Raw genomic sequence first — 14488 nt, forward strand, 5'->3', positions numbered from 1 at the left:
CCAGGGATGCTGCCTGAACCACTAAGATACTCCAGCACTTTGTGTCTTTTTTTAATCGCATATTCTTGCAGGCTTTGAAGGGGAACTGCAGACTAGATGCCCAAATAGTGAACAACAGGAACATATACATCAATTTCTCCAGCTTGGCATTCAACACCATCATCTCCTTGGAACCTATTGTCAAATCAGGAAACTGGGTTCTGCTCCTCCCTGGGCAACTGGATCTTTCACTTGCTCCTTGGCAGGTCTCAGTACAAGTTGGCAACAAAACATCCTCCACAATGACCATCAGTACAAGGGCACCTGCTCCACTCTGTCTATATTCATGACTGCAGCTAGACACAGCTGCAATGCTAGCTTTAACAAAACCAAATGACAGCTTACGATAAGTCAGAGTATTGGAGGAAGAGTAATAATCTACTTGAGAGGTGCTAGAATAACAATCTCACTCTCAACGCCAACAAGGGCAAGGAGCTGATTGTTGATGTCAGGAGGGGAAAGTCAAGGATTAATGAACCTGTCTTCATGGTAGTGATGGTGGTGGAGTCAACATCTTCATGTTCCTGGTCGTGCACGTCTTTGACCTGTTCTGGGCCCAGGAGATTGATGCAATCACAAATAAATGAAGGAGACTACAGAGAGTGGCGGACACTGGCCGTGTACTGACATCCCCACACCGAAGGGATGCATAAGAAGCACTGGCTCAAGTAGACAGCTAATATCATCAAAGACCCACACCAACCTGGCCTGCTCTCATCTCACTACCACCAGGAAGAAGATACACAAGCCAGAGAACTATTACCACCAGGTTAAAAAACAGCTTCATTTCATCTACCATCAGGCTCATGAACCACATCGATACATCCGCACCAAACTACCATGGGCTGTGGTAGACACAAAATGCTGGAGAAACTCAGCAGGTGAGGCAGTATCTATGGAGAGAAGGAATAGGCGACGTTTCGGGTCATGACCCTTCTTCAGACTGATGTCAGGGGAGGGGGTAGGACAAAGGAAAAAAGTAGGAGAAGACAGTGGGACTAGTGGGAGGACTGGGAAGGGGGAGGGGATAGAGAGAGCAAAGGCTACCTGAAATTAGAGAAGTCAACGTTCATACCGCTGGGGTGTAAACTACCCAAGCGAAATATGAGGTGCTGTTCCTCCAATTTGCATTGGGCCTCACTCTGGCAATGGAGGAAGCCCAGGACAGAAAGGTCAGATTGGGAATGGGAGGGGGAGGGGGAGGGGGAGTTGAAGTGCTAAGCCATCGGGAGATCAGGTAGGATAAGGCGGACTGAGCGGAGGTGTTCAGCTAAACGATCGCCGAGCCTGCGCTTGGTCTCGCCAATGTAGAGAAGTCGACACCGTGGATGCAGTAGATGAGTTTGGAGGAGGTGCAAGTGAACCTCTGCCTCATCTGAAAAGACTGTTTGGGTCCTTGGATGGAGTTGAGTGGGGAGGTAAAGTGACAGGTGTTGCATCTCCTGCGGTTGCAGAGCTAAGCACCAGGGGAGGGGGTGGTTTGGTTGGGAAGGGACGAGTTGACCAGGGAGTTGCGGAGGGAATGGTCTCTGCGAAAAGCAGAAAGGGGTGGAGATGGGAAGATGTGGCCAGTAGTGGGATCCCTTTGGAGGTGGCGGAAATGTTGGAGGATTATATGCTGTTTATATTATACCATTATACCATGGAGGATAATACCATGGACTGAATTGGTTTGAATTACTATGGTCGGATTATGAATATAACTGGTCATTTATTGTTTATTGTACATTTAATGTTGAATTAATGCACCTGTAAAGCTGCAACAATAATTTCATTGTTCCAGTCCTAGTGAATATGACAACCAACCACCTTGACTTGTCTCAGGCTTAATGCATGAAGGCATGGCTGATTTATTTGAGAAATTGCCAGTGGAATTCAACATTGTGTGATCATCAGCGAATATCACCACTGCTGACCTTTGGATGGAAGCACAGCCCTAAGGAAGTCCTGCATAGCAGGGGCTGGATTGATTTATGCTGGCCACTTGGATGATGGACCTCCAATAGCAATATTCCTTTCCGTAAGATGTGATTCCAACTGGTCTGCTGGTGAGGTAGGAATTCTAGGAATTTCAACCATCAACAATGGAGGAATGGTCTGCCTGAGTGGATTTTCTTATTTTGGCTTGTCAATAACTCCTGGATTGAGCTAGTAGTTGGTGGAAAGATAATCATGTGTGTTCCACTCGAGCCTTTGGTGAATTGGAGATGTTTAGAAACTGGTATTAATGAGATGATCAGGGTGACATCACTGAAAGGATGGTAAAGATAAATGAAGATTTTGAATTTCTTTATTAAAAGTCCAGATGCAGTGAAAATTCCAACTCATCCTCAATTTCATTGAAACAATGCTTTTCAATGTTATAAATTATATAATTTATCCAAAAGAAATAAATATGTACAGTAGATTGTTCAACAAAATACTCATCCAAACCTACAGTAAAGAGTTTCTAAGACAATTTAGAAATATTTGCAAAATACTTTTGAGGTTTGGGTTCTTGAATCAAATATTCTTGATCTTCGTTATGTTTTGGATCCACTTGAGGCTTTTGCTAACATCTGAGTAAACTCCGTATCGGTTGTCCTCTCCGCAGCCATCTCCCCACGATACCGTCCCTCCCAGGAACCAGCGATTTGTTTCTCCATCCATAGCCACCATTGGACCCCCCGAATCTCCCTGACAAGCATCACTCCCACCTGAAACCAGAGGTGGTCAGGGCCACGTGTTACTTGCTTTGCTTAAACGAGGAAGTGTAACAAAGACTTCATTAGTACGGCGTCAGAGGTTATGGGGTGAAGGCAGGAGAATGGGGTTAGGAGGGAGAGATAGATCAGCCATGATTGAATGGTGGAGTAGGCTTGATGGGCCGAATGAACTAATTCTGCTCCTATCACATGATAACATCATGAACTATGAATGTTATCAACCACTTTGGCTTCTGCTGGAGTAAAAGGGACTGTCATAACCACATCAGGAAATCCACAGAGGAAAAAGATGATCAGGAGATTTCGGAAATGTCAAGTTTTTTTTCAGTTGAGGATTAGGAAGCAACCTGAAAGTTTTTGAAGAGGTAACCAAGTCGGTTGATGAAGGCAGGACCATAGACATAGTCTATATGGACTTCATAAAGGACTTTGATAAGGTTCTGCATGGTAGGCTGCTCTGGAAGATTATAATGCATGGGATCCAGGAGGAGTGAGCTAACTGGCTACGGAATTAGCTTCACGGTAGGAGACAGAGAGCTATGGTGGAAACGTTTTTCAGATTGGAGGCTTTTGACTAGTGTGTCTCAGGGATTGTTGCTGGGCCCATTTTGTTTGTCATCTAAATTAACAATTTGGATAAGAATGTACAAAACATGATTAGTAAGTTTGCAGATGACACCAAAATAGGTGGTGTCATACAGTGAAGATAGTTATCAAGAAATACAGAGGGGTCTTGATCAGCTGGGCAATTGGGCCGAGGAATGGTTAATGGAGTTTAATTCAGAAATGTATGTTCTTGCACTTTGGGAAGTGGAATGAGAGCAGGACCAGAGTGAATGGCAGGGACCTTGGAGTGTTGTATAGCTGAGGGATCTAAAGTACAATAGTTCTTTGAAAGTGATGTTACATGTAGAGAGGGTGGTAAAAAAGGCTGGGGACACACTGGCTATCATCAGTCACGATATTGAGTAAAGAAGTTGGGATGTTATGTTACAGTTGTACTTTGGTGAGTCCACACTAGGGAGTATTGGGTTCCGTTTTAGTCACCAAGAAATTTCTGTTCTGGAAATTTTAAACTACTAGTAGCCTATACATGGGAGAAATATTCTGGGACAAGACGTGGAGGTATTTGAAAGAGATTTAAAATAATATTGAGGTGGAGTTGCCAAGATGAACCAACAAGATGATGGCCCCTACTTCCATTGGATTGGACAATGAATGCAGTTCTATACATTCATCTCTTCAACCTGTCTGATTGGGCATGGGATCTAAAATTATCTGAATGGAATATAGCCATTACCTTCCTTTAGTCCTGCACAAATCATATCATCTGTGACTTGTCTTCCAAGCTGGCTATAGACTTCCTTGCATTGGTTATGGTCTACGACTGGAATCTCAATCTAAACAAGAAAGACAGGGTCAGTTTGTGTTAAATGTTGAATGCAAATGTACCACTGATCATAAATATTGCTATGACAATTCTTCCGCCGTCTGTGACTAGAACAATCTCAGAATAATGTCTAAAGTCCCTTCGGTAAAGTATTAAACACCCACATGGCCGGCTGGTTCAGGAAGTTAAGGCAAAGGGATCCAATGTGAGCTGGCAAATTGGATTCACAAATGTCTTCATGATAGGTGGTAGAGGGTAATGGATGATTTTCTGAATGGAAGGTTAGTAGTGTACTGCAGTATCATTGCTAGGATTTTTGCGGTTTGTGATCAATACTAATGAATTGGATGCAAATGCAGGAGGTATGATTAGTAAGTTTGCAAATAGCACAAAGGTTCCTGGCAATCTGGAATAGAAACTGTTAGTCTAAAGCGATAGCGGGATATACAAAATTATCAGAGGCATACATAAAGTGACTTTTCCCCTGGGTGAAGATGTCAAATACTAGAGGGCAAAGCTTTGAGGTGAGAGATTAAAGGGAATTTAAGAGGCCATTTTATTTTTTTACAGAGAATTGTAGAAGTGGTGGAAGCAGATAAGATAGCAATATTTCAGAGCAATCTAGACAGACAAATAACAGAGGAATATAGATCGTGTGCAGGCAGACGTGCAGGTTAAACTAACACGGTCGACACAAACACTGTGGGCCAAAGGGCCTATTCCTGTGCTGCACTGTTCTATGTAGACCAGGTGAAGAGTTAGATGGAGAATTCAAGGCTGGAATTCCTGGCAAGTGCAAGATGATACATTTTGGGAAGTCACACAGAGGTAGGTGTTTAGTAAATGGTAAATCATTAAGGAATGTCGATGAACACAGAGACCTTGCTATTCAAGTTACGTAGGTTCATAGTTTATAGAGCAACATAGTTTAGTTTAGTTTAGCTTCCACAGGTGGATAGAGTGGTAAAGACGACATATGGCAAGCTTGCCTTCATCGGTTGGGCTATGTCAGGATGTTTCTATTAGTAATTAAAACATTCCTATCTACCAAATGCCACAATGAATTTGCCTTTGGATTTCTTCATCAGCTATTTTCAGAATAGCCTTGTACAGAGTCTACACTATTCCATATTTTTCAGCACCTGGGGAGGGAAATAGACAGGCGGCGTTTCAGGTCGGGACCCTTACTCAATCTGAAACATCCCGACCTGAAATGACTTCCGTTCATTCCATCCACTGATGCTGTCTGACCCACTGAGTCTGTCCAGCACTTTGTTATTTGCTCAAAATTCCACCATCTGCCGTCTTTGTATCTCCACAACATAAGTCTACACTCCTCATTATCAACATTAACAATTTTGAAGTCATTTGCAACTTACTGATCAAACCTCCTACATTCACATTCAAGCGTCCCAACAACTACCTCTATGATGAACCACTTGGCATGGGCTTTGAATCACAAAAATAACCGAGGCAATCACCATCTGTCTTCCAACAGCAAGCCAAGTTTGGATCCAGCTCAACTTTTACACAACCTGCTGGCATGCCTTACCACATTCTTTCATCTCATCAGCAACTTGGATACGTTACATCCTGTCTCCTTTTCCAAGTTATTAACATAGATAGTGAATAATTGAGACTAAGAGGTGATCTTTGGGGCGCTGCTCCGCTGGTTAGGTAGATGTTTTATAGGTTTAAGTGTGGATAAATACACAAGGCCAAAGGACACATATCACATCTATAAGTAGAAAGGGAGGGGGGGGGGGGGGGGGGGGGGCATTTCTAGGACTGACAGATATTTAAATGTGCATTAGCCATAGGAGAGATGCAGATGACTAGAAGGCAGTAAATGTAGCTCCTTTATTCAAGAAAGGCAATTGCACATAATACTGCAGCATGACTTGCTGACTTTTATACCCGATGCCCCGACTGATGAAGGCAAGCATATCATATGCCTTCTTTACCACTCTGTCCACAGAGATGGGGGAAAATATACACCAGCTTTAAATTATACAATGAGGTATAAATAACAAAAAGTGTCAAAGAACATTTCCAGCAAGTTCTGATTTTATTTCAGTTGCACAACTTTTGCAGTTTTCTGCTGTTGGATTCCCATTACTTATCTCAAGTAACCTAACCACCAGGTTAGCTAACAGATGTGTTCTGCAGCGTGACAATAACAAACATACCTCCATCAGCGTCTCAGGAATCGAGTGCAGGAACTGTTTGCCCCATCCACTAACTATCACCATGTCACCTTCAAAACAAAACCAAACAATGCAGTTTCAGTATCTCAAACACACTGACTCTGAGCAAGAGCAGCTAATGTGCATGTAGTAACTGCCTCAGGTCAGACCCACCCTGGGGTCATCCAAAATCAGACCAGCCAAGGTCAGTACCATGGAGGAGGGATAACTCAACTAATGCAGAAATAGGTCCCTGTAATTTCCCTCCACAGCCTCCACAGAGACTGTCTGACCTGCTGAGTTCTTCCAGCACTTTACGTTTTGGGGAAAATGCTTAGATGCCAAAAGAAAAGCAGCCCATGAACCACCAAATGGAAAAGTCAAAATATTAAACAAACATCAAAAAGAGGCACAACTGGTGCAGATCCAGGCAGGGGAAAAGATCCCAAGGAAAACAAAGATGACAGAAGTTTTTTTTGAAATATAATTACCACAGGAACTGCTTCAACTGGCCAAACTCAAACTTAGGATTTCTGAGCCTGAGGGGGAGTTGATGTGACTGCACAAGAAAACCTAAGCAGGTATAGGCCACTCAGCCCCTCAAGACTCCTCTGCCATGCAACATCTGCCCTACTCCTCAACTGTGCCAGTTCCTTGTAGCCCACAATTCCCCTGATCTTCCAAAAATATCTTTCTCCACACTAGGAATTTTAATGATTAATCCTTTACAACTAACTGGGCTGCAGAATTCTAGAGATTCACCAGTTTTTGCAAGAAGTTGTTACTCCGTACCTCAGTCCTAAATGTCAGACTCCTTGTATTAAAACTATGTAGAGCATTGGGTGTTGAGAGATTCCTGGATTTATTTTTCAGGAGGTGCCCACCCTGCACTCCATTCAGCCTATCCAGATAGATCAGACCATGGTCATATTAAACATCCAGCAATCACCCCGACACTCAGTGGCCTCACCATCACTCAATCCCCCACTATTAATGCCCTGGGGGTTACCACTGAGCAGAAACTAAACTGATATAGTCACATACACAATGTGGATAGAACAGCAGGTCAGAGGCTAGGAATCCTGCAGTGAGTAGCTCACCCCCTGACACCATGCAGGATATAGCACACATTACACTTGGTAGGCACTTGTCCACAGACATTCACTTGCTCCACCAGCGACGCATTGTAGCAGCAGTTTGTACCATCCACAGGATGCACTGCAGCAACTCATCAAGCTTCCTCACACAGCACCTTCCCAACCCACCCCCTCTCCCAGTTACAACAAAGGCAGCAACAGTACAGGGAACACCACCACCTGGGAGTTGCCCTCCAAGCACACACCATCCTGACTTGGAAATATATTGCTGTTCCTTCACCGTCTGGGTCAAAATCCAAGAACTCCAGGATTTCAATGGATTAAATCAACGTACACTATTCTGAGGAGTACAGAAACAGAAAGATCTGACATGTGTAGAATAGTTAGAAATAAGAGGGCAAATAGAGAAAAAAAATAACAAAGGCAAATAGAGCACAAAGCGATATGGAGTTGGAGTGCATGTGCAAGGAAGTCACAATAGACCTTTACAAAGCATTGCTTTGGTCACAATTGGTATAATATACACAGCTCTATAGTAGATGCATCTTTAGAAAAAATTCGCAGGTCTTTGAGTGCAAAAGAGACTAATCATAGAATTGTACGGCACAGAAACAGGCCCTTTAGTCCAACTCGTCCATACCGACTAAGATGTCTATCTAACTCCATTTGCTGCACTATCCTTCCAAGTCATTTCTATCCAACTGCTTGTCTAACTGTCTTCTAAATGTTGTTATTTTACCTGCTTCAACTACTTCCTCTCACAGCTCATTCCATATACACACTCTCTGTGTGACAAAGTTGTCCCTCAGGTTCTTTTTAAAGCTTTCCTCTCTCACTTTAAACTCATGCCCTTTATTTCTTGGGGTACCTACCCCGTGAAAGAGGTTTCTCCCACCCCCCATTTTATGCACCTCACCCTTACCCCTCAGTGTTCTTTGCTCCAAGGAATAAAGACCTACCCAACCTCTCCCTATAGCTCCATCCCTCGGGTCTTGGCAACATCCTTGTGAATCCCTGGGAAAAAGACTGTCACCATTCACCTTATGCATGTTCCTCATGACTATAAATTTCCCTAAGGTCACCCCTCAGCTTCCTCCCTCCCTCATCTACCACCCTACTCTCATCAATCCTATACATCACCTCAATCGAAAACACTCAATCAAATTTGTGAGATAAGATTTTCCACACACAAAGCCACACTGACTATCCCTTCTTAGTTCTTACCTTTCCCAATGCTGGTAGATCCTGTCCCTCAGAATCCCCTCCAGTACCTTACCACTGATGTCAGGTTTACTGGCCTGTAGCTCCCGGTCTTGTCCTTGCAACTCTTCTGAAATAACATTCAACATCAGCCACCCTCCAGTCTTCCAGTACCTCACAACTTGGCTAAAGATGATGCAATTATCACTGGAGACACAAGATACTGCAGATGCTGAAATCTTGAGCAAATTATAAAGTGCTAGAGGAACTCAGAAGGTGTGGAGGGAATGGACAGATGACGTTTTGGATCGGGACCCTTCTTCAGGAAGTGGAGCAATGAAACGTAAATTTTAATGGAGGGATATGGGTGGAAGGGTGAGGGGGAGAGGGGGAAAGAGCGGGAATAAAAGGAAAATGCCAATCATCCTACCTCAAGTCAGGCGATCTTGACCTGTGCAAGAAATCTAGCTATAGCCATTGCAAAGCCATCAGGGACCAGACTAAACACACATCTGTCCATTGGGGCAAGGCTTGCATGTTTTAACGTCCTCGTCCTGAAAACCTGCACGGACCAGCTGGCAGGAGTATTCACAAACCTTTTTAACCTCTCCGTAATTGAATCTGAGGTTCTCACTTGCTTTAAGAAGACCACTATCATCCCAGTGCCAAGGAAAACCCAGACGCCATGCCTTAATGACTGTCATCCAGTGGTTCTGACACCCACCATCATCACATCCACCTTCGACACATTTGTCGTTGCACATTAACTCCAGCCTCACAGATAAATTTAATCCACTGCAACATTTGGACAGCAAAGACTCCTATAGCTCCAGCTTCAACACCATAATTCTAAGCAAACCTATCGCCAAACTGCTGGACCAAGTTGTCAGCACTGCCCTCTGCCATTGGATCCTCGACTTCTGACATAGATCACAATCTGTATGGATAGGTGGCATGATAATTCCCAACACCAATTCCCTGCAAGGTCACGTTCTCAACCCCATACAATACCCATATACACTGAGAACGATGAGGCCCAGTTCAACACAAACTCTATTTAAAAGTTTGGAGATGATAATCGAAAGTGGGCCAGATCCCAAACTATGACAAGACAAAAGGAGACAGAAGCATGGTGTCAAGGTACAACCTTTCCCTTAATGTCAGCAAATGACGGAGCTGGTCATTGACTTCAGGAAGCAGGTACATGCCCCAGTCTGCATCAATGGTGCTGGTAAAGTTTGTTGAGAGCCTCCAAGTTTCTAATTGTGAATGTTATAAACAATTTGTCCTAGTCCAACCACATTGCCAAGAAAGCACACTTCTTCAGAATTACTTTACTTCTTCAGAATACTAAGAAAATTTGGCATGTCTCCAATAACTTACCAAATTCTATAGATGCACGGTAGAAATAATGTAGAATCTCACAGTTCAGTTTGGCAATTGCTCTGCCCAAAACTACGTAATTGTAAATAGTTGATACTAGACTAAGTGGGTCCCAGTCACACGGGAGGCCTGGTCCCCCAACGCAACCCATTCCCCAACGCAATATTCCATCCACTCTTAGCAGCGCAGCCATTCCCGCCCATTGGGTTCCCATTGTGACGTAGAACACGCAGGTATTAATGCGCAGGAACAGCAGACGGGCACGGCAAGTGGAAAAGGGATTTATTAAAGCTTGAAATGTGAATAACTCTTAAAATATAACAACAATTTAAACGTTAAAGATGAGATTTATTCAGTCCATTCTTTCTTTTGAGTCTCTTGTTGCGTTCTGCAGCCAGGGGAGGGGGACAGCTTCAGGTGGGGGCTGTCGGGGGACGGTGAGGGGAGCGTCCTGCAGCCGAAGGAGGCGCATGGCTTCAGGCAGGGGCTGGTGGGGGAAGCGTCCTGCAGCCGGGGAGTGGGATGGCTTCAGGCGGGGTCTGTCGGGGGTAGGTGGGGAGGTGAGGGAGCGCTGCCATGGCCTACCTCTGCTTACCCCTGCCGCTGCCTACCCCTGCTGCTACCGTGGCCTACTGCTGTCGCGGCCTGCCGCGGCCTATTGCTATCATGGCCTACCGCTGCCGCTCCACACCGGCTTCAGGCGGGGGACCGGTGGGGAGCATCCTGCAGCTGGGGACGAAACTGCTTCAGGTGGGGGCGGTGGGGGGGGAAGCGTCCTACAGCGGTGGAGGGTGACAGCTTCAGGAGGGGGCTGTCGGGGGCCGGGGGTTGGAGCATCGTACAGCTGGGGTAGGGGGACGGCCCTCAGGCGGGGGCCGGTGGGGGGGGGGGGGGGAATGCTTCAGAAGGGGGCTGTCGGGGGCCGGTGGGAGTGGGAGCGTCCTATAGCCGGGGGGGCAGCTACAAATGGGGGCTGTTGGGGGCCGGTGCGTCCTGCACTCACTCCATCCCCCCTCAACCCCCCCATCCACTCTTTGCGACTCTCAGGCGGCGCAGCCATTCCTGCCCATTGGGTTCCCATTGTGACTTAGTACATGCAGGTATTACTGCGCAGGCACAGGTGGCGGGCACGGCAAGTGGAAAAGGGGAAAGGGATTAAAGCATAAAATGTGAATAACACTTCAAATATAACAACAATATAAAGGTTAAAGATGAGATTTATTCAGTCCATTCTTTCTTGTTGCGTCTCTTGTTGCGTTCTGCAGCCGGGGGAGGGGGACGGCTTTGGGCGAGGGCAGTTGGGGGCGGGTGGGAAGGGGGGAGAGCGCTGCTATGGCCTATCGCTGCTAATGCCTACCATTGCCTGAGCCTATCGCTGCCTACCTCTGCCTCTGCCGACCGCTACGGCTGCCTATCACTGTCATGGACTACCACTGCCTACTGCTGCGGCTCCCCACTGGCTTCAGGCGGGGTGTGGGCAGAGGGGGGAAGGGGACGTGTGGGCGGGGGGGGGCTGTTGTGGGGGGAGGGGGAGGGGGTGTGGGTGGTTGGGGGCAGGGGGGAGAGAGCTCGGAGAAAAGACCTGGGTTGTGGGGGAGAGGGGGACCAGAGGGGATGGGGCTGGAGCTGACGGTGAGATGGTGACTCACAGCGGGTACTGGGCTTCCGGTCCCTCCGAAAATTGTGTCTGGTTGGAAACCTCCGCCGGCCATCCTCAGCTCCAGTAAAGACGCGATGGTGCAAGAAGGGGCAGACCGTCCCGCGGAGTGACAGGAGAATAGACTAATCCACGTGGCGCTAAACGGCAGGAGAGGCGATTGATCTACGCACGCGCGGTTTTTAAGATTTTTTTTAAACCTCGCTAAACATTTTAAACCTTTTACATTAGACCGCCGATTGGAACAAAACTTGATGCAATCGCAGCATAGGAGAACGGTGAAAAACCCGTTGGGTCCCATGGGAGGGCGGGCGATCAGCCATGATATTGAATGGCGGTGCAGGCTCGAAGGGCCGAATGGCCCCAATGCAATATTCCACCTCCCCACCAATTCCAATATTGGTGGCCAGTGGGGGGGGGGGGGGGGGCTTTCTGGAGCGCTAGTATGGGTATTGTGGGCTGAAGAGACTGGTTTCCAGAGGGCTAGTATGGACATTGTGGGCCAAATGGATTCTTGGGGTGACTGCTTAGTCACTCAAGCCTGATGTGCTGGCAGCTTACGGCTGGTGGGCGAGCAATTGACTCACGGCTATTCCTTGAAATTTAAATTTCAAGCAGGGTGCAAGGCCACCAAATTCAAATGCAGTTTCCTACCAATCCGAGCAGGGTGCAAGGCCACCGAATTCAATTGCAGTTGCATATCACTTCAAGCAGGGTGCAAGGCCACCAAATTCAGGTGTAGTTTCATACCACTTCAAGCAGGGTGCAAGGCCACCGAATTCAAGTGCAGTTTCATACCACTTCAAGCAGGGTGCAAGGACCACCAAACTCAAGTGGAGTTTCCTACCACTTCAAGCAGGGTGCAAGGCCACCAAATTCAAGTGCAGTTTCATACCACTTCAAGCAGGGTGCAAGGACCACCAAACTCAAGTGGAGTTTCCTACCACTTCAAGCAGGGTGCAAGGCCACCAAACTCAAGTGCCGTTTCATGCCACTTCAAGCAGGGTGCAAGGCCACCAAACTCAAGTGCAGTTTCATGCCACTTCAAGCAGGGTGCAAGGCCACCAAACTCAAGTGCAGTTTCATGCCACTTCAAGCAGGGTGCAAGGCCATCAAATGCTAGTGCAGTTTCATAACATTTCAAGCAGGATACAACTGCAAGGCAACCAAATTCAAGTGCAGTTTCATACCATTTCAGGCAGGGTGCAAGGACACCAAATTCAAATGTAGTTTCATACCATTTCATGCAGGGTGCAAGGCCACCACATTCAAATGCAGTTTCATACCATTTCAAGCAGGGTGAAACCACCATAAACCACTATAAAACCACACAAAACACCACATGAACACCACACTCACAGTTCAGTAGACATTCAGTGTGTTCAGTTGATTCACAGCTCAGACAGTCGTGACCTCTCCCTCCCCCATCTCGCAGAGACTGAGCCACACCCACACTTCCGGGTTTTATAATCCCTCCCCCCTCCCACCGGAAGCGGCGTGGCTTTCATGGCATGATTGACAGGAAAGAGATTCTCAAGGTACACAAAATTGCTGGGGAAACTCAGCGGGTGCAGCAGCATCTATGGAGCGAAGGAAATAGGCGACGTTTCGGGCCGAAACCCTTCTTCAGACTCCGGCGACGTTTCGGGCCGAAACCCTTCTTCAGACTCCAGAGAAACTGCAGATTCTCAACATGTTTTTAAACTCTAATAACACTTTTATTTTTCATTGATGGGAAGAATCCTCTGCACCTGATGAGCGGAGGGGAACTGAGTAAGATGGCCAAAAATCACAGCCATAAGTGGTAGCGTTTTATCTAAAATCAATATACAGTGGAAACAGGAAGTTGCAGTTACCACCACCAACAACCATTTGCAGTGCAGCATTTCAAAGCAGTTACCACCACCAACAACCATTTGCAGTGCAGCATTTCAAAGCAGTTACCACCACCAACAACCATTTGCAGTGCAGCATTTCAAAGCATTTACCACCAACAACAACCATTTGCAGTGCAGCATTTCAAAGCAGTTACCACCAACAACAACCATTTGCAGTGCAGCATTTCAAAGCAACTACATTTTCATTTTCAAACCACATTAAGGGCACTCACAGTTGAGTAGACACGTGTTCAGTGTTATTCACAGCTCAGACAGACGTGATCCTCTCGCTTCCTCCATCTTGCAGAGACTGAGTGACGCACAACACTTCCGGGTTTTATGGTCCCTCCCCCCTCCCACCAGCAGGAGCAGCAGAGAGAATGTCAACATTTTTTAAACATTAATAACTCTTTTATTTTTCATCGATGGGAAAAATCCCCTTGTCCTGCACAGCGGAAGGGGACTCAGAGTAAGATGGCCAAAAATCACAGCCGTAAGTGGCAGCGTTTTTTTCAAAAATCATGAAACAGAAAAACAGGAAGTGGTCAAGATCTTACTTTTAGTAAGATAGATAGATAGATAGATAGATAGATAGATAGATAGATAGATAGATAGATAGATAGATAGATAGATAGATAGATAGATAGATAGATAGATAGATAGCCCAGTCCATCATGTAAACCAGCCTCTCCACCCCCGCTCACACCCCCCCCCCCTTCCTAATCAATAGTTCATCTGCCTCAAGAAAGCAGCGAATATAATCAAGGACCAATAACACTTTGATCAATCTCTCTTCTCCATTCTCCAAATGGGCAGAAGATGCAAAAGCTTGAAAGCACTAGATTTAGGACCAGTCTCTTCCCAACTGATATCTTGATATCATTCGCTGTAATCCCAATCAGATAATATACCTTGTTACAGCCTTGCACTGTTTTGATCTGCACTTTCTGTGTA

At 46.1% G+C, this 14488-nt stretch overlaps 1 protein-coding gene across 1 annotated transcript in view; it reads right to left on the reverse strand.

Annotated features, from left to right (window-relative positions):
- Nucleotides 1-2392: 2392 nt before the first annotated feature.
- The window catches only part of LOC116979509 (mannan-binding lectin serine protease 1-like), a 73358-nt gene continuing 61262 nt past the window's right edge, over nt 2393-14488 (reverse strand). Inside the window, exons 5-7 of the mRNA XM_033031019.1 lie at nt 6324-6391; nt 4045-4144; nt 2393-2735 (exon numbers count right to left, since the gene is read on the reverse strand). Coding sequence (XP_032886910.1) covers nt 2542-2735; nt 4045-4144; nt 6324-6391 — 362 coding nt within the window. The 3' untranslated portion in view covers nt 2393-2541. The remainder of the gene's footprint in view (nt 2736-4044; nt 4145-6323; nt 6392-14488) is intronic.

This window comes from Amblyraja radiata, chromosome 13 (assembly GCF_010909765.2).
Source record: "Amblyraja radiata isolate CabotCenter1 chromosome 13, sAmbRad1.1.pri, whole genome shotgun sequence".
Lineage (NCBI taxonomy): Eukaryota > Metazoa > Chordata > Chondrichthyes > Rajiformes > Rajidae > Amblyraja > Amblyraja radiata.